Below are 20276 nucleotides of genomic sequence, written 5' to 3'. Positions count from 1 at the left end.
CTGGCTCACGGGGGCCGTGATCTTCGTGGGGCCGCCACAGGCAGACACGGGGTCCGTCGTGGAGAATGACGGTACACCCTCCCGGGCTGCCTGCTCCGCCCCTTGAAGTCTGCGGGAAATGCAGACCAATGGCTCTGGCTCGGGTGGCGGCAGGAAGTAAGCCACCATCTGCTCATTTCTAGCGACAAAGCAGGTCCCAGGGCAGGAACCACATCAGTGGAGACCAGGGCCATCCCCGAAGAGTGGGACTCTGGCCCAAGCCCATGTGTTTCCGCCCCTTGGGCCTGCCTAAGGGAGGCAGGAGGGTGGGCTCAGCTCATCTCAGTTCTCGGCCTCGCTGGTGCAGCAGGGAATGCAGGTCTGAGGTCGTGCCTGGCGGCTCTGGGAGCGCCTTCAGTGCTGTTCCCCGAGGCCTCGGCAGGGTTCCCGATGGCCGGCCTCCTTCTTTCTTATAGAAGCTGCTCTGGTGGCTTCTGCAGCCACCCACCCTCTGGGGCTCTGTCTTCCACGGTCCCCCTGACGCCAGCCCACGCATGTCTCTGGCCGGTCTGGACATCCTTCCATGCAAACGCTCTCCCAGTTCCGTTTGCTCAGCTGAGGCGGAGAGAAGAGCCAGGGGCTCCAGAACCACTTCTCTGATGCCTCCTGGGCACCCTCGGTCTCGAGCACGTGGTGGGTGGCGGGATCCAGGGGCCATGGGCTGAAGCCGAGATGGGGATCCCTGGGGTCTCGAGTCTTGTTACTGGCCTGGGCCCATCGGACGGGTGGGGTGGGGCAGAGTATCCGGAAACTCTTTCTGTGATCCTACTGAATCGCCGACACTTGCTCTATGGTGGGTTCCACCAGAAGCAGATGTTGTTGTTGAAGTTGCTGGATGTTTAGGTCGTGAGTCTTCACGGCACAAATGGTCTCCACGGAGTAAAGCGAGGAGCGGGCAGCCGGGGAGGAAGCGTGGACAGACACGGCTTCGATGCTAACGCCGGTGAATCAGGCATCGTTAACGTGAGGATGAGGTGTCCCCACATGCAGCAGAAGATACGACGGAGTAGTCCCGGGATTTCAAACCAGAACACCCAGGCTCCTGAGACACCCAGTAAACTGAGTCACGCTTGTCTTCCCCTTGGCTTTCCCAGGCCGTGCCTCACTTACTGACGTGTTTTGCATGTTTAGCTCCACCCTCCGCGTGGACGTGCGGCCCGTGCCGTGGGGCTGGGGCTGCAGGTGGGCAGTGCGGCCCCACGTGGAGCCCACAGAGGGCTGGGCGCCCAGGCTCCCCACTGCTCCTCACACCTGGATGGGAGGTGGACTTTGGGGAGTAATCCCAACAGGTTCCAGAGAGGTTAGCTCAGTCCTGGAGCTCTGCTTATCCCCATGAGTGATAATAAGGTATCCCCACTGCCCTGACGTTAGAATTTTCGTGACTCAGGTGTGGTCAGACAGTTCAGTGAAAGCTTGACTGTTCCTTCCCCGGGGCTGATCTGGACATGGACCTGTGTTTGGTGTTGCCAGGCCCCAACCCATGTCTCCTGGGGGTGGTCATGGCTGCACCGGGGCCTGGAGGTCAACACTGACCCACCTCTGGGCTCCGGGACAGGCTGCCCTGCCGGCTGGACCCAGGTCCGCAGTCCTGAGGGTTCCAGGTGCAGACGCCCACCGTGGGCAGGTGGCGGGGCCTCATGTGGGATCCCGGCCTTTGTGGCCCCTTCCCACAGCCTCCTTGCCAGAGTATGTGGCCGAGGAAGCCAAGTTTGCAGCAGCTTGAGGAAGGTGGGATGGAGCAGGGGGCTCATTTGGCCCCCAAGTCTGCCCTTCCCTGGGACCTTGCTGTGGGATGCGTGGTGTGGGCTGCCAAGTTGAATTTTCAAGGCCACTTTCTGTCCTTGTTTAGTTTTCCAAAGTGACGTGACAAATGGGATGCTAATGACAGTTGTTTTGGTCCAACAGATAAAAGCAGAGAGCGCAGCCGAGCGCCCTGCCCTCCCGCCCTCATGCTTCACGCCAAGAGGAAGAGCCCGGCCGGGGACGGGGCAGAGAAGGTGGGTCTGCGGACTCCGCTTGTGTTTTAAAGACGTGAAACCCCAGGTGAGGGGACTCGGGGCTGGAAACACAGCCCCCCCCCCCCCCCCGCCCACACCTGTTTTCCCACCTGGTTCTTGTGTGGTGACGTCTGCTCTGTGAAACGGAGCCAAACCCGGCAGGATGATTCCAGAACGCAGCAGAGGGGCGGGGGCCGAGGGCTTTGGGAACAGCCACTGGCCTTCCCGGCGGGTCCCGTTCCAGGGCTCGCCGGTTGGGCTCTGTGTGGAGGAGCTTGGGTGGTGACCTGGCTTCCCGCATGTGTTATCCCCACACTTCAGGAGAGGGTGCCATCGCTGGCCCGTTCACACCCTTCCCCATCCTTAGCACCAGTGGTCGGTGGCAAAGGTGGGTCACAAACGTTAGCGCGCATTGAACGTCTGCTCCCGGACGTAGGATTTCTCTCTAAGAGATGAACGTCCATGCCAGAATTACATATTTATTAAACAAATACCCTTTCTAGTGCCTTAACTACTTTCTTTATCCCTGGGCTCTGCGCCTCTAATTCACTTTTATCACTTTAGTGCGGAAAGGGAGTTTTATGCCATTTTTATCGCCAACAGGAAATCATGGGCAGCATGTGCCCCGTGAAGGAGACACAGTGGTAATTAGCGGGAGACAGTCCCAGCCTTGCCAAATTTAAATGTTAGTCCCTGCCACAAATCATGCCCCGCAAATCTGCGTGAGTAATTAGCTGGGGTAATCCACTGCTCAGAGGCCCTCGTTGGGTTTCTAGTGTTCAATTAGCTTCATAATGAAAATCTCCCCTCGTTTTTCTAATTGGATTGGTAGTATAAACTCTGGTCTCAATATATTTCTTTTAACACCACTTTCTGAGTCCTCCCTGTTATGTTCGTTATTTATCCTGACCTTTTTTTCTCACAGGAAGGAAAGACATCTCCTACTACCTGAAAATTCAAAAGAAATTATTGTTAACTTAGGGATAATTATATAAATTAAAAATCATTATCTGTGTCAGCGAATGGAGGGCCACAGGAGGAGGCCAGGGAAAGCCCAGGATGCTCACGCAGGAGTGAGACGGCCCCTCACCTCCCGGGCATCGCCTGTCTGATAGTGAGGTGCCATGCCCGCTTTGCCCTCAACCCGAGACCCCGCGGGCACTTTCCAGAGGAATGTTGTCGGCTCAGGACTCCTGTCCTTCCTCTCCGCCGGCTCTGCTCACACTGGCCACTCAAGCCTGACCATGGGGGCCCTTCCCAGTCCCTGTCTTGAGGGTGGATGGGGGCAATGGGGATGGCCCAACAGAGCACCACGTTTCCCTGCGTGGGACTTTCTTCACCCTGGGCTCTGAGACACTCAGCGTTCTTTGAACTTCTTGTCTGAATCTCATGTTTCAGTGCGCCCATAATTTAGCGTTTGCCTTTCCAGCTCGTCTGTTTGTGGGGAGGCTGACACGGCGTACATGAGTGTTGGCCGAGGCACGCGTGGGTGTGCACACGGTGGCGTGGCCCCACGACTGTCCAAACACGCGGTTAATCACCTCCTCACCTACAGTGGTGTCCCTTAACGTCCTGGCACAAGCTATGGTAGAAATTGAGATGGCATCCTTTTTTTTTTTTTTTTTTCCTTTTATTCAAGGAATCTAGAGCTTTAATTGCACCTGACATTCTCATCTGAGAGCCTGGTTGTTGTTTTGAATCACGTCCTCGTGTTTTTAAATCTCACCTGATTTTTTAAGAGAAAGAGAACCCAGTATCGTAATATTCTAACTTTGAGATTAAAACTACAGAAACAGCTGGGAAAAGGAAAACAACGTCCTCCCCACACCGCAAGAGTTTACTGTGCTTGATGCGACTCCCTTTCTCTCCTTCGGCTGCTCCGGAGGTGACACATTCCTCAAGCAACCTCCATTTCTCTCCAAATTGTATCCATAATGAACGATGAGCAAGTGTCCCAGCCATGGTTTGTTTGTTTGTTTTTTTTAATATTAGAGAATAAGTCTTCATTTTCTTCTAGGTGCTGTCATGTTCAAACATTCCTTATTTTCTAAACAGAGACAGAGTGATTTTCCAACCCAACTCTGCCCCAGAATCCCCTGCACCATGTCACACGCCCCTGAACGCTGCCCCCGGCCAGATGCCCGGAAAGGGGAGGCCAGCCTCGCGGATGCTACAAGGAAGCGGGCTTGCCCAGCTGCACCCAGGACCCCTTGCTGCTTCCAGGGTCCCTGCCACAGTGCACGGTTTCGGACCCCCTGGACCCCAGCCTCTGGGTCAGCCCATTTCTGGAGAGGAATCCGCGTGATGTTTTACCCACAAGATGTTAAGGCATCCAGAAGCAATCTCGTGGCCACTGCTGCCTGTCTCTGTGTCTACAAAAGCAGATAGTTTAGCCAATTTGGGGTAATTAGGGAGATGCCTTTGTCTGAGTTGCTCAGCATGGTCTGTTGTGCCTTAGATTCCGTATTCTCAGCATAATTGCTCAGTCCCATTTGCTTTGCTGTACTGAGCGGGTCATTGTCGAGTGGGTACTGTAGGCAGGTCTGTCTGCAGGAGACTTGTTATTCTTCACTTGGTTGCCTAATTGAAGATGAGTGCTTAAATTTAAAAAAAACAAAAAAAAACAAACAAAAAAACCCAGTGCTGTCCTTCTCTTTCTTTTGAAAGGAGCCTCCATCCATACTAGTCACAAGAGAGGACAGTGCGGCCGAGGGAGACAGACCCGTGGCCTCCACCCCGGTGCCCGGATCCCCCTGGTAAGATGCTTGCAGGCACCAGCGAGAAAGTGCACGTTCCTTAGGTAATACAGGGCTTTAAAAAATTAATCTGCAACTCGTGGCAGCCACAGCTCCACACCATGTGACATTCTACAGAAAGAAAAATAGCATTTAAGTGATAGGTTATCCTGCTCCCAGACACTTGCGCATCTGTATTGAAATAATAAGCTGTTGCATATATATCAGTGGAAGATGGTGTCTGAAGAAAATGTCCCATGCCTTACGCTTCAGAGAGCTTTTTTCCCTCTACTCCAAGAACACAGTAACTGAACGGCTGTTAATTAAAGATGTGTCTGGCTCTCTCCAGCTGCCCTGGGAGGATCCCTGATCTTTGAGTGTGCGGTACTCAACATACCCTCCACCAGGGAGCCCCTGTCTTTGGTTTTTAAAAATGTCCTTTTATAATGGAGTAATTCAGAAGCAGAATAAAAAGGTTATTATAATAAAAATTAGTTTTAAAACCTGAAGATTAGAGGGTAGGGCAGAGCTGGAAGGAACAGATAATTCAGACAACAGAGACTGCGCCCTTGTGTCTGGGTCAGGTGCCCTCTGTGCAGGAACAGCCACCTGCTGATGGCCTCGGTGCGACACCAGCCTTGCATGGTGTCCCCGGTGGGTGGCCAGCGATGCTGGAAGGGCGTGTTGGGCACCTGCTGGGCCCTCTGGCTCTGCCCTGAGCGCCTGCTTATCGTGGTGAATCATGTTCTTCACTGGAGAGACTGGGCACCCAGCTCCTTTGCACGGCTAGCCCTGGTGGCCCCCACCCTCTGTCTTCAGCTGAACACACCATTGGGGAAGAGCCTTCTTCTGCCAACAGTTCACACCCAGTTCTCCAGTCGTCCTAACACTTAGGGAGTGTCCTGCAATTCAGGTCGGTTGTGACACTGACGCAGAGTCCCCCAGACCCAGGGGCAAAGGGCTCTGTCCTTCAACACTGCCCTCGCTTCAGACCCGGATGCCAGTGGCCTGGCTGATTGCAAATGCGGGGGTTCCTACAACTTCCCCTCGGGTATGATAATTTGCTAGGATGACTCACAGAGCTCAGGAGAAAGGTTTCCTTGTGGTTACAGTTTTATTAGGAAGGATCCTGCTCTGGAACAGCCCAATGGAAGAGACCAGCGTTTGAGCTGTGTGGGGAGGTCCATGAGCCTCCGGGCCCCTGAGAGCAGTGCACTCAGGACACGAGTGAGCAATTGAATGTGTGGGAGGACGGCAGGGTCAGCTAGGACCTGAAACCTCTCCAACGTAGCGGTAAAGGAGAAGCTTCTCGGGAGAGGTTGAAGCCTCTGTGAAAGCCAAGGGGGCTGTCTGCTGCTTTGGAAGCGAGAGTGGGGAAGGTGCTGTTGCTCATGGTTCCGTCCTGGAGGACCGGTGAGCACGAGCGGATCGCCCCGGCAAACAGGCGGCTTCCGTGATCATCCTCACCCGCCTGTGATTCTCTCTGCTCTTCTCGCTGCCAAGACACACGGCCCGACGCACGGCCTTCTCAAAAATGCTAGCGTCCCACAAAGCCCTTCCGAAATGCCAGGCGTGCCGGGGTGCCCGGTGGCCAAGGGGGAGGAGCCTACCCTCGTTCTTCCTGCCTTGTCAGCTGAACCACGGACACGGCTTCGGAGGCCGGAACGATGTCTCCGGTTAGCTCTGCCACCCAGAAGCTTAATGCCGTTGGGAGGGTTTAAGGATGCCATAATCTGACACATGAGGTTTAAGGAGAAACGAGAAAATGAAGACTACGTATGAACTTTCATAGAAAGGGACATCCTATCGGCCTCAAAATGGAAGAGGAAGCCGGAGGGAGAGACACCATCTAACCTGAGCTGTCCTTTCAAATCTGCTCCTGTCTTCTGTGTGGTCCTTCTAGAAGAGCGTTGTTCAGTCTCTTATGGATTTTTGTTTCTCCATTTCTCCTGCTTGTCCTCCTCCTTCTTTTTTATAACTTGGCTTTTCACCCGCATGGCCATTCTGGGACAACTCAGCCACTCTGTTATTGGAACGTCATTAAAATGTGTTCCTTGGAACCATTGAAGACACGAGAAAACCTAAAAACTGTTAAAGTGTAAAGCTCATGAGCCTTTGGCTCAATGGACAATCAATGGCGGTGCCAATGATTAATTAACATTTTACAATTCTCTAAAAGATTATGGACTTACAAATCACTATTTTTTGTAAAATTAAAAAAAATGAACAATGGTTTTGAAATAAGATCATTTTCCAAAAAGTCAAGATTGACTTAGTACGAGTTTTGTGTCCGTGATGCCTTTGGATCAAAACCCGGAGTCCTTCTCACAGTGGCTTGGGACCAGGGACCAACGAGGGCTCAAAGCACCAGCAGGTGCTCTCTCTGCCAGTCAGCAGGTGCCGCGTCCCGGCCAGGCCCACTTGTGTGGTTGCCATGAGGAAGCAGGCAGGTTTGTGGGTGTAGCCTTCTGCCGTGGAGCGGGAGGGCATTCTCTGAGCAGGTGCCTAGAGGCTCCACGCCCCAGGTGCCCTCCCCGCTCCCCCTGACTTTATGTTAATCGCACGCTTTTTATTCTGACTTTATTCACCATCTTACACCCACTGACGGCATCCTTTTATTCACTCATAATAGTAATCCGCTGACGCATCGGGCTCCCTGCTCTGCGGGAAGCCTGCTTCTCCCTCTCCCACTCCCCCTGCTTGTGTTCCTGCTCTCACTGTGTCTCTCTCTGTCAAATAAATAAATAAAATCTTTTAAAAAAATATTAATCCGCTGAGTGTGATGTTTTAACAGTAGGTTCTCTGGATTTTTCTAAATGGGGGTAGTGGACACGTTTGACTTTAAAAGAATATAAAAACATGTTCTTGGGTAAAGGTAGAACTTTTCCAGAAAGAAAGGAAAATTCCCCAAAGCCTGATAGGCATGGAGGAGGTTTGACAGGGGCAAAGTAATCGGGAAGCGCAGTGAAGAGGACGCTGGGCTGTCACACGGCGGGACATGTGCGCGGCGGCGGAGCCCGGAGCCCGCACACCCTCCCTGCCTTGCGCACACGCCGCTGAGGAGAAGCCAAATGTCACTCTGTCCTCTTAGCATAATCGAGTCTCTCATTATGTCACGGAAGGGACAGGTGAGACATTACTTGCTGGGGAGGGGATTCTAACGTTCAGTGAAATGTCAGTGGCGTAGTTCAGGCAGATGAGGGGGTGCGTGAGGAGGCTGCCATTTCAATCCACAGTTAAGAGGCTCCCGAGCGGGCAGCTCCTGGGATGGGGCGTAGCTGCTCCCACTCTGCTCCCCGCTCACTTTGAGGAGTGCTCGGGGGGCCTTGCCTTCGCGCCGACGCAGCGATGGGGCGTGAGGGCCGCTGCGGGCCCCTGGCCTGCGTCACCCGACAGGGCAGGGACCTGGGGCAGGAGCAGGCCCTGTGGTCGCCGACGCTGGGCTCTGGTGGACCCCACGGCACAGAGGAGACCCCGTGACTTTCCAGAAGACAGAGTCTCCCGAAACCCAGAGCTGTGGTCAAGACGGAGCCGCCACGGACTTTGTTCTGGGCCTCGTTTGGGTGCTGAGGACACGCGCCCTGGGGGTCCGCGTCTCCTGTGTGAGAGGCTGGACAGACAGCCGGCCGGGACTCAGGAGCGGGAGCCCAGCTCTGCGGACGGCTGCCGGCCGCCTTTCCACTGCTCGTCTGAAAATGGGAACTACATTTACAAATGCAGTAACCAAAGATGGAGAGACGTTTCCAGGAGTTTGCACGAAGATGTTAAGATGACTGTGTTCAGGAGCAGAGACCGGTGCACACACGGCTCATTGACCCTCGTCAGCTCAGATGCTCAGATGTCCCCTGGTGCCAAGGCGGGGACAGAGCCCAGAAGCTGCCACCCTGCCTTTCCCGCAGGCTTCTGTCTTTTCATCCCCATGGGCAGCCTTCCCTCAGACGGAGGAGCAGGGGCCCCTTTTCTCCCAGGAACGCGGGGCGCGGGGCGCCGAGCCGCCCCTGTCGGTTGTCCAGGCCGTGCGCCCTCAGCATCCTGGCCTTTCCCCGGTGGCATCCACGCGGCCCAGTGTCTGGACCATCTTCTGTCTGGAATGACACTGTGAGCTCACCATCCTGACCGGTCTTCACAAGAGATGGCAAGGCCGCCGCGTCCTAGAGCTGAGCACACACGTGCCAACACGTGTCCCTGCGAAGACACGTCATTGCTGTGAGCAGCTGTGCCCTCGTCTGGAGGGCAGGTGTCACCTGGTCATCCCCGAGCTCTTCCCTGAATAAGCGCCGTGGGGGTGGGCGCTGCAGCCCGGGGTGGGCAGCGTGGAGAGCCGGCTGAGAAGGTGCGGACAAAGGCGCCGCCCGGGTCTCCTGGGCCTCACTTCTGCCACGACCTGCTGTGGGTCTTCCCGCCCCAAGCCTTCCTCGACACCAGCTGGGTGCCCTGCAGGTGAACTCTGACCCTGTCTACCTGGAGACGGCTCAGACCCCGCACGCAGGTCGAGGGCTCCGTGCCCGAGACCAGCCCCTCCCCGCTGGAGACACTAATCTCAAGTCCAGGCTGTCCCCACTGCTTGCATCCGACTGGCTATAGATCCGAGGTTCCCATGACCCCCTCCTCCAGCTGGATTAATTTGCTAGAGCGGCTCATGGAAAACATTTCATTTACTAGGTTACCAGTTTATAATAAAAGGATACAACGTGGGAACAGCCAGTTGGAAGAGATGCATGGGCGAGGTGTGGGGAGTGGGTGAGGAGCTTCCACGCCCTCTCCTGGGGGCCACTCTCCCCCAGGCTCCATGGGATCACCAACCGAGAAGCTCTCTGATCCCCCCTCCTTTTGGGTTTTCATGGAGGCTTCATCGTGTAGGCATGAGTGACAAAATCATTGGCTGTTGTTGTTGATGGATTCAACCCCCAGCCCCCACTCTCATCCCAAGAGGTGAGGGGGGGTGGGGGGGTTGAAATTTCCAACCCTCTTGTCACGTGGCTGGTTCTCCTGGCCACCTGCCCCCATCCCTGTGGGCTGTCCCAAAGTCACCTCGTTGGCATGAAGGATTTGTGCTGCCAGTAACAAGAGACCCACCCCACCTTTCTCTCTCTGCGCTCATGTCTTAGGAAATCCCAAGGATTTTAGGAGCTCTGCCAGAAACAGTGACAAGACCAAATACGTACTTCTTACTGCAAATCGCACTATCCCAGGAGGGGAGGTGGGAGGGAGGTTTTTACCCTCTCCTCCATGAATCTGTGCCCCCTCACCCAGCCTGCCCTGTGCACCAGCCAGAGCCCCTGGGTGCTGCCGGGCCAGCCCTGCCTGAGACGGAGGAGGGGTGAGGACAGGGAGGGAAGAGCAAAGGGCACCCAGACCTGGGGGCAGACCCAGGGGATGTCGGGCTCTGTCCCCTTGGGCACGCGGAGGGAACAAATCAGGTGGAGAGGTGGGGGGCACCCAGCATGAGTCTTTGCATCCTCTGCTCCTGGAGCTACAATGTAGCCCTGTGTCCGCGGGTGCCCCTGGGACCCCATAGTGGCCAGCGCAGCCTCACTCGACGGGATCCAGATCTTCATCTATGAGGGCTGCTAAGTGTGGATGTTCTGTCCCAGACTTAAATAACTCTGATGTGCTAATTACATCCTCTGGGATACGGGGGCAGTTAAGAGAAGAGGGAATATGGCAGCTATCCAGATATTATGCAGCGTGATTAGAGAAGGCGAACGTATACATATTACTTAAAATGTGCATAAAATGATACGTAAAATTAATTTTGCATGTTACAGCTGGCTCCATCTAGTTGAAACCAACCGTAACAAGTGGACGGGCAGATTTCTCCTGGGGGGATCACGTTTATTTTCCCTGCCACCAGCTCTTTGGTTCAAATCCACAAGTGTCCCCGTGGCACCGGAACAGGGTTCTTTGTAACCTGGATGAAATGTGTGCCATGTTAATTGTTGTCACTTGGCTCTCTCCCTGGTAATAATCCCCTATTAAGTGCCTAATTAACTCCTCTCTTCCCTTCTCTGGAAGCTCAGTGATGGAGTCAGGGAGCAGTGATTGCTGCCCACACTGCAGGGTGGTTTTGGGTGCTGGCTCTTCTGGTGATTCAGGTGCTAGAGGGGTGTCTCTGGACTCAGCTCCGGGAGCTTACAGAGTTAGTGTGTCCCCGAAACAGGAGACTGACCCAGGATCTGGGGAGAACTGTGCCGAATATGTCCCCAGATGTGAAGTCTCTTGCTTGAGTTAACAGCAGTGCCTGGGGCCAGGAGGAATGTCCCTCGGGAAGTTAGTGAGAGAATGAACCGTGCCCGCCCGAGGGAGAAGATCTGGGGCCTTGCCGTGGGGCGACATGTTTTCGAGTGTCGAGGACGCGGGTTTCACCAGGGATAGGACAGACGGCCGCGGGGAGCAGCCCTTAGCCGTGGCGCTTGGCGCTCGAGCGAGCCGACTTCCCCTGACTGCTCTGGTCTGTGCTGACGAGATACCTGGTTTTCTTTGGAAACCAGGACACTGGGAGGAATTCAAGTGGGTCCCACAGGCTGTGCTGGGGGTCGGTCCCACCTGGGCAGCCCCCGCCTTATGCTTTCCAGTAGAGGAGGCCAGGAAGCCAGGGGTCCCTCTCACACCGGTCAGCCCAGCACTGGGGGCCGCTTCAGCGGAGTCCCTAATTCCCTGCTGCAAAGCTGCCCAGATCCACCTGCCAGACCTTTCTGTCCAGGCCTCCTGTCCAGACCCTTGCTTGCACCCAGCTGCCTGGGCCTTCTAGTCCAGACTCAGGTGCCCAAGCCCATCTGCCTAGACCCACCTGACCATAAGCCACCTGTCCAGACTTACTGCCCAAACTCACCTGAGGGCCCCACCCGCCCAGGCCCACCTGCCGAGACCCACCGGCCTCCCCTCAGCATAGTGTCAGGTCAGCACAAGATCGGTAAGTGGCAGCCTAGGGCCCAGAGTTGAACCCCATCTCTCTTAGGCCCCATGACACTGCATGACAGGACGTGGGTTTCCCCAGCCCAGGAGCAGTGGATATCTTCACTTGTCTTCAGCTTCTTATTCTCAAGTCCCCTCCCCGCTGCTGACCAGAACTTTCTCAGGACCTAGCACCCTGCCTGGGTCTTAGGAAAACCGGTGACTTACAGTGGACGACCTAGGAGGCCAGTTGCTCTGTGGGTAAGACAGCCTCCCAGAGCCAGGTGGGAGGGCCTGGGGGTGATCTGAGGCTGCTCCTCCCCATGGACTTCGGCCTGGGGCCAACTCTGCCCTCTCCCTGTGCCCACAGCCAGACAGACACCTCTCCAAGCCACCAGGCACCTGCATTTCCAAAGCTGCCAGCTCCTTAGTAATTCTCCCCTGAAATGGCCCAGCTGCTTGTGGGATGAGCTGACGTGCCCCAGGTCTGTGTCACATCCGCAAAGCCTGGTTAACCACCCCCTTCTCAATGAGCATCTCACGTTGTTGCCTGGGTCCTCGAGCTACTGTAGCGATGGCAGGGCTGTGTTTGGTGGGATCAGGTCTTGGTTTTGAAAACCCAAAGTGCAGGTCTTCTAGGGAAGAGGGAGGCAGTGGGGGCAGGTGGGGGCAGGTGGGGGCAGGTGTCCCTGGCACCAACTGCTGTCTCACCTGCTGGAAAGTCTCCTGGAACACTTAGTCCTTCCTCCCCTTTGGGGTTTGTCCTGATCGGGGTCCCAGAAGGAGTGGATGCCTGTGTGTCCTGAAGGGGTGATTTCCGGGCAGAGGGGAGCAGGAAAGTGGGCGGGGCAGCTGCGGCCGAGCCTGGGGGCCCTGGACCATGGACCACACCCACCACTTCACCCCAAGTCAGGCAGCCCAGGGGAGGCATAGCCTCCAGGTGAGGTCAGGATGGGCTGAGCACAATTATCTAACAACATGCCGCTATGAGCCCAAGGCTGCTGAGCTCAGGAGCTGGGCATGGGTGCACCTGCTGGTAAGGTGGGTCTGAGGGGAGGGACACCAACATGACCATGACTGGGGTCCTGGCACCAAACTGGAAAATGAAGAGAAAAGAATAGAAAGTGGAATAGAAGCTGGGAGGGATATAGGACACCATCTGGGAGTAGACCCTTGTCCATCAGCCTTTTAAAAATGAGGACACTGAGGCCGTGAATCCACAGGCTGGGGTAGTGCTCCCAGCTGAGTGCTCTCTCCCTCGAGGGCTCTAGAGGAGGGCACAGGTCAGTCGGCACTGGGAGCGGGGCTCTGGGCTGCTTGGGGGGGCGGTGGGGACAGGAGGCCCGGCTGCCAGGGGCCGCAGTGCCGTGAGGTCTGTTAGCTGTAGCAGGCCTGGCAGAAGTTGTTCTCCGCTCCACCAGGTGAGGTTGGGGCTCCGAGGAAACGCTATGTTGAGGGGGCTGATGGGAATGCAGGGAGCCAGGGATGCTTCCGCTCAGGCCAAGTGCCATCAGACACCATGAACAAGAGAACAAGACTGCTGCCTGGAGCTTCGGACTTGCAGCCAGAGGAGGCTCCTGAAGCCGACGTGTGGGGCCGCAGTTGGCTGCCGTGGGCACCACGAGCCTGACTGCCCGCAGTGGCACATAGGAAGAGGCGTGGGACCTGCGGTCCCCTCCTGCACGCTGCTGGCCTGCTTGCCTCTGACACGGCAGGAACCACCGTCCTGGGAAACCAGCTGCCCCAGAGTGCAGGCCGGCCAGTGGGGTGCCCAGACGAGGGCTGCATGTTGCCAGGAGCGCAGCCCCCAGGCAGGCCAGGCGCCCTCCGTCCCCAGAGCCGGGTTTGAGCGGGAAGGAGCCGCGTTGCTCTGACAGGGTTTATGGTCCCCGCAGGCCCAGGACCCTGTCTGGAGAGCCCCAGCAGCGGCTGAACTGTGCATAATTATAGCACGGCATGTTTACCTTCAGCCTGATACTCGATAACAACTTCCCATGCTGGACGAGTTGCACACTGCAAAGTCCCCCTCCCGCCCGCAGAGGTGAAGCATGACCCACCCGGGCACCCGGGGCAGGGACAGGATCCGAACATCCTGGTTGCCAGCCCTCCCCTCGACTTCCAGCCCCAGCACGGGCCTGGGCAGCACCCCTGTGGGCCCAAGAGCCCCCCACCTCTAATAAAGACAGGGGCCCTGGTCCCCATGGGGGGGTGGGGGTAAGAATAATGCACATTTCCATTCCAACCCCTTCCTACACACAGGATGGAACTGAGGCCGCCTGGGCCACGGGAACTCCCAAGGTCACCTTAAGGTCAAGGACAGGCCTAGAGCTGAAGGAGATGTCAGCCAGGGGGCAGGTCACTGTCTTCTTCCACCTTCAATGGCTAGGCCAGCGGTGGCCAATGTGCGTGGGCCCAGTGCTTGGGGTTTGGGTCACAGCTGGCTGGAGGCGGGCCCTGATGCTGCTGCCCAGGACAGAGAAGGGCCACAGGTGAGCCCTGTTGACCAGTCTGCCACAAACCCAGAGGCTTCAACTGCACAAATTTAGCATCTCATAATTCTGGAGGTCAGACGTCCCACCTGGGTCTCATGGACTCAGATCCAGGTGTGGGTGGGCCATGTTCCTCCTGGAGGCTCCAGGGGAGCTCTGTTCCTTGCCTTTGCAGCTTCTGGAGCCTCTTGTCTTCCTTAGCCCTTCCTCCATCCCCAAGACCGGCAGTGTGGGGTCCTCCCGCCTCCCTCTCCCACCCCTGTGCATGTCTGACCATCTCTTTCCATGATGTCTCCTCCATCACTCGGACCCTCCTGCCTCCCTCTTCCCCCCAGACAATCCAGGATCATTTGCCATCTCAAGATATTAACTCAGTCACATCAGCAAAGCCTCCCTTGCTATGTGAGGTCACACATTCCCAGCTTCCAAGGATTAAGATGTGGACATGTTAGAGGCCTTCATTCTGCCTACCACACCCACGAACCTGGCCCGGCCGGCATACCGAGTCCGACAGACCATCTCAGCATCACTTCCAGGAAGGAGCCTGGTCTGTTCAGAGTCCTAGAACGTGGGGTTCAATCCCCGAGCCCTCTGCATGGCCCATGGGAAGTGTCTAGCTGGGTGAGTATGCAGATTCAGGTTAGAGGGATGTCCTGTGTGCAGAGCAGAGTGGCTACGGCTGGTCGGCTCCGTCCTGACGGCGGGTACCCACGCACGGCTGGAGCAGCTGGTCATCAGGGCCCAAGGCAGGGCCCGGCAGGCAGCTCTCCATCCATCAGAGGTCCTCCCTTAGAGGAAAATCGATAGCCAGAGGGTCTCAGCACATGTGGGCTTTCCCGCTCAGTCCCACAACGTCTGAAGTCTGGGAACCCTGGGGCTGCAGGGCTCTGGGAGGCCACTGTGGGAAGCTGGGGCCCAGGGACGGGCAGAACTTGCCCAAGGGGAAACTTCCGGGAGCCCAGACCAGAAGCGGGCCTTGGTGCCAGCCCAGGGCTACTTCTCTGCGCCATCCTGGACCTACCATTGGGACAGAGCCGGAGGCCAGGCCGGTGGCCTTGAGTGGCCTTGTTCTTCGGGACACTGTGCAACTGGATCCAGGTTCCAGGGCGCAGGCCCTTGTAGACCCACTCACACTCCTTAGGAACAGATCATGGCCTTTCTTTTGTTTTTCTTCACTTCTTTTTAATCTTTTCTCCTCTCTGATGACCTTCCACAGAGACAGCGTCTTAAAATGGCATATTATTCTGTTTGGAGATTTTAGATTCCTATTTATGAAAACACAAAGCTTAATTCTTTGTTCTTCTACAAACAAACTGGAGAATGAGTGCCAGAGTTGCTAATCACAGTGGCCCGTTTAGTATCTCGGATGCGGGAGGGTATGGATTCCCACATGCCTCCAAGTCCCGTGAATCCGGCGTGTTTACCAGGAAGCCCCCTCCAAATGACGTGGTCCCCGGGTGGGCGGCCAGAGGTCCCCAGAGCCCAGGGTCTGAGTTGGAGCTGCATTCAAGCGGAGGTGGACTCGTGCCAGGAGGAGCTTGGCCCTTGGAGGGCCCTCTCCAGGGCCCTGGTCGAGCTGCTTGCTTTGCTCACCTCCACTGTCCCTACCGGGTAAAAGGACATCCGGAGAGTATCTACCTGTTAATCAAATGGGAAAATAGGAGAAGCTCTGTAAAGTCCCTTAAAAAGCCAGACAGGGTCATTATGATTTATAAGTTACATAAGTCACCTTTGCAAACGTGTGGATTTCGGGCACCAAGCGTTTCTTGGGTTAGGCCAGTGATTTCTTAACTGAATGTCTTCAAGGGGAACTGAGGTGAGCTTTCCACTCAAACAGGTGTGTGGTCTGGACGGGCGATGACCGGGTTTTCTTCTTCAACCCGACGATGCAGCTGTCCGTGTGGGAGAAGCCCATGGACCTGAAAAACCGCGGGGACCTCAACAGAATCATCGAGGACCCGCCCCACAAGCGCAAGCTGGAGGCGCCAACAGGTAATGAACAACCGGGCTGTTTGCACCCACTTTCATAAGTGTTTAAACTGTGTATTCCTAATAAACGGGAAGGGAAAGCATGTTTTTCCTGGTTATGCTGAAAATTGATTTTCAGAGACTTGTGTTCGCTATTTGAGAATTTAGTAGTTAAGGTTTTATGGCACTTTCTGCCGAAGACACTTTCTTCCAGGAGGCTGGCTAGGGCTTTCTTTTCGCATTTCGGGAAGTTGTTAACTCAGAGAAGGCTGTTTCGTCCCCTCAGCTTCTTGAAGCTTCCTGCATGGTCATTAGCCAACATTTAATTTTTATTCCAAATGTTTCATGAACTCCACTTGAGCGACCACATGCGCGCAAACGGTAGCATTTGTGTCGAAGCTTTGAACGGGACCCATCATCCATTGTTTATTCGAAGGGTGCTTGAATTTAAGGGAAAGGCCACGTGGGCCGAAGGACGCGCTCCTGCCGGAGGGACGGGCACTCGGCGGAGAGGTAGCTGTGTCTGAACACACCCGTGGAAATCCCGTTTCCCCGGAGTCAGAGAAGAACAGTTAGCCTTTCCAGCAAGGATCCTTTCCGATTAGATGTAATATATTTTATATTAGCTGCAGTGTTGGGAAAGCCCCACTCCCTGAGCACGTGGGTAAAAAGAGCGTTGGCTCTGGCACAGAAACTTAGAGTCAGGAGCTCCCTCCCAGCCTGAGATGCACACACGTGGCTGAGAGGCCAGGAAACTGGATCTTGACCCCTTAAAAGGGGGCTTTGTTTTATTTTTATGGGGTGTTTTATTGAGTTTGCAATGATGTTTTTTATTCCCATCATAGAGGGCCAACGCATGACAACATCCACCCACATTTTTAGCCAAATGCAGAGGCATTTAACTGGGACTTTAGAAAACGGTGCTATAAAAGTGTTCTTAACATTTTTAACAGTGCCGAGAGACTGGAAAATGCTGCTGTTCTAAAGATGGTGGCAGTCTGTTGAGATTGAGAGAGGCAGATTTAATGTGCTTATTTCACCTAGGATGACGAGACCTTCTCCAGAGAGCCTGAGTCAACCCATGTTGGGATGAGAAATGTTTTAGGTGTATATTTAATTGAATCTGTAAAAACTTAGCTGCATGCAGGGACAATAAGCATTGGGTTTGTGATTTTGTTTCCTCAAAATGGGATGTTTTGTTGAAGGGTTTGAAAACAAATCCTCATAGAAAACAATCTCCCAAGGTCCTGACTCACAGACAGCAGAACAGTGCACATATTGGGGCATCAGAAGACCCCCAATCTCATGAGACAGATCAAGGTGCAGTTGTCATAGCTGTGATTTGATTTGATTGATAAAAGACAAATAATGGAGGCAGTTTCCTTAGCTTGCATCGTAGATAATTGGGAGCTGTTTCTCCCTCTCTCCCTCCCTTTCTTCCTTCCCTCCCTTCCTCCCTCCCTCCCTCCCTCCCTCCCTTCCTCCCTCCCTCCCTCCCTCCCTCCCTTCCTTCCTCCCTTCCTTCCTTCCTTCCTTCCTTCCTTCCTTCCTCCCTCCCTCCCTCCCTCCCTCCCTTCCTTCCTCCCTTCCTTCCCTCTTTTTTCCCCAAAGCTTGGCAGGCACGAGAAAGGAACTCATTAACAGTCAGTGCCTGGCTGCCCTGTGGCTTCTCTCCTTTGGACCTAATGAAGCCAGGTCTAGGAGAGACAGAGAGGCGTCCGCAGAACTCCCCACTGAGTCACCTGCCATGTCAGTGCTTGTGAGGACTGCAGGTGGAGGACAGGGTGGAGGGTAAACTGAGGTATATGAAACATTTAAAGTTTATTTGCACAGAAACCAGGTTCCAAGGGGGCAGCCCCATATCTGATGCAGTTCGAGGTGGCTGGTGGGAGCCCAGAAGAGAGACACAGAGAAGGTGGGGCTGGCTGTAGCTTGGAGATTACTTGGCTCTGTGATTGACCGTCCTCAGCTTTTTGATTGATTCTGCAATGTGAGACATTTATGGACTTAGGTTTCGGTTTGCTTAAGTAGCCCTCCAAGGCATCAGAGCCCTGTTGGCCTAATGGCCTCCTTGTTTAATTTACGGCAGGATCTGAATTACCTGGGCCACAGATCAGCGTTCTATTTCACTCACTTTATACTAAAAAACAGTAGAGAATTGAGCCTGAAGTCTAACAAACACAAACACAACCAGAAATACCTGATTAATTTAGATTTGATATATCAAGATACTTGTTTTCCATTAACTTACTACAACGGCCCTAACTACTCTACCTAGATAGATATTATTAATAACATTACATGTAGTTACAAAACAAGTTTTAACTTGCTTCTTCTTGTAAAAAGAGGAAGAGATTTTCTTAAAACGTGGGTTTTTTTTTTAACCAGAATCTTAAAGATATGCAAATGACTTTAATTCTCAACTTCTTGTTGCAGGGTAGAATTGACATTTCAGTGAATAATTTCTAATTTTCTAAGATCCACCCACCCAAATTGTTTTGTTTGCAGCAAAACAATTAGGGCAGAAGGTGTTCCTGGAGGATTAATTAGCAATTAGTGGGCAGAGTTGATGACCTCCAGCCATCGGCAAGTGACATTTTTGCTTGGCTGTTTCATCCATCATGACTCATCAAACGATTTGACCCTAATTATTATGAGAACTGGCTCCAGGGGAGAGTGTTCTTGGTGGAGAATTTTGTTTTTCACATTTTGTTTAACTATGAGTCATTATGGATGTGAATATATTAATACCTGTTTCTAGTCTGAAATAGAACAATTAGGCATTCCAATTGATACCAGTTATTTTTCAAGAGGCAAATGAAATAAATGAATATTATAAAACAGCTGCTGCATGTTGGGCTCTCAGTTCTAGCTGTGTTTGTGTGCTAGGGACACACGGCTCGGGGGGGAGCTAATGCTGTTAGGCAGCTTCGTGGTATGGGATGCAGAACTGCCAGAAGTGCTGAGCCACTCATCACTCAACAGCTAAGGGAAAAGTCCCCTCTTTCATTCTGTTAGCGTTGCTGAGAGACTCAAAGGCCTGAATTATTTCCTAATTATCTTGCGGTGCCTCCAGATTTTTTACGGCTCTAGGACCTCTGCTGTTAGTCTGGAGTAAACACCCACCGAGCTGAAGGGAACCAGGAAGCAGGGGCCTGGGCCGGCGTTCAATCCCTGGCCCGACGTTTGGGGGCCTTGGTGGGCTCCTCGGCTGAGAGGACGTGGGTCCTCCAGCCTGTCGGACACTGCGCTCTTGGCCTGCATTTCTCTGCAGCAACGCCGCCCTCTGTCTCCGGCTCCGGGCAGGGGGAGCCCTGTGGGCTGAGAGCCACAGAGGTGGGAGGGGGAGAGACTCCGCGGGGGGAAAATGGGGGTACGGAGCCTGGTCGCTTACGCTCAGCTCACCAGGTGGGGGCTGCCTGTGAACGGCCCGGGGCTGCAGTAACCCATGAGCGTGGGCTCAGTGGCTGAACGCAAGCCCAGTTTGTCACGTTGCGTGAGTCCCAGTGGGGCTGGCGGACCCGTGTTTCCTGGCTGCCTGGCTTCTGTGGCTCTAGGCCCCTTGCTCCCCCTGCAGAGGCAGCGGGACCGCGTCCTCAAATCTTTCTGGGACTCCCCTGCCTTCCTCCTCCCCTTGGAAGGGTCCTTATGATTACACTGGGCTCACCTGGGTGACCCGGGACGCTCTCCCACCCCAAGGTCAGCTGCTTGGCCGCCTCGATCGCCCTGTGCTCTAGAACCTAATACCTTCACAGGCGCAGGCAGCCGGCGTGCCCATCTTCGGGGACTATCATTCTACAGCCCACCGGCTCTCTACCCATTTTAGAGAAGAGGGAATTAAAGGAGATTGATTAATTAACTCGCCCAAGGTCACATTTCTATCAAGCGGGGGGTGGGGAGGGGGCAGGGGCGGGATTTACACCCAGGTAGGTCGGACTCCACATCCGAGGAGGGACAGCTTTACCAGGCTTCTTATGAGCTGCGAGCCTGTGATAAGAACGCTCTTTTGGAAAACGTTTTGCTCCCTGTACCTCCCACACCCACGGTCAGGTGCAGGCAGCCTGTCCTTTCAGCCACTTTGTCCCCCACCTGCCATAGAGGGCACGGACGTCACTTGGCTTCAGTTCCTCTGTAAACATTTTAGTCATTTATAT

General features: G+C 54.5%; 1 protein-coding gene across 1 annotated transcript in view; it reads left to right on the top strand.

Annotated features, from left to right (window-relative positions):
• The window catches only part of TCERG1L (transcription elongation regulator 1 like), a 174526-nt gene that overhangs the window by 119846 nt on the left and 34404 nt on the right, over positions 1 to 20276 (top strand). The window contains exons 5-7 of the mRNA XM_064593550.1: positions 1945 to 2036; positions 4704 to 4792; positions 15992 to 16146. Coding sequence (XP_064449620.1) covers positions 1945 to 2036; positions 4704 to 4792; positions 15992 to 16146 — 336 coding nt within the window. The remainder of the gene's footprint in view (positions 1 to 1944; positions 2037 to 4703; positions 4793 to 15991; positions 16147 to 20276) is intronic.

The sequence above is a fragment of the Mirounga angustirostris genome, unplaced genomic scaffold, assembly GCF_029215605.1.
Source record: "Mirounga angustirostris isolate CCGP_5_RB_7025 unplaced genomic scaffold, mMirAng1.0.hap1 SCAF_6, whole genome shotgun sequence".
Taxonomy (NCBI): Eukaryota; Metazoa; Chordata; class Mammalia; order Carnivora; family Phocidae; genus Mirounga; species Mirounga angustirostris.
The sequence above is the reverse complement of the archived record's forward strand: the minus strand, read 5'-3'. Positions and strand labels throughout refer to the sequence as shown.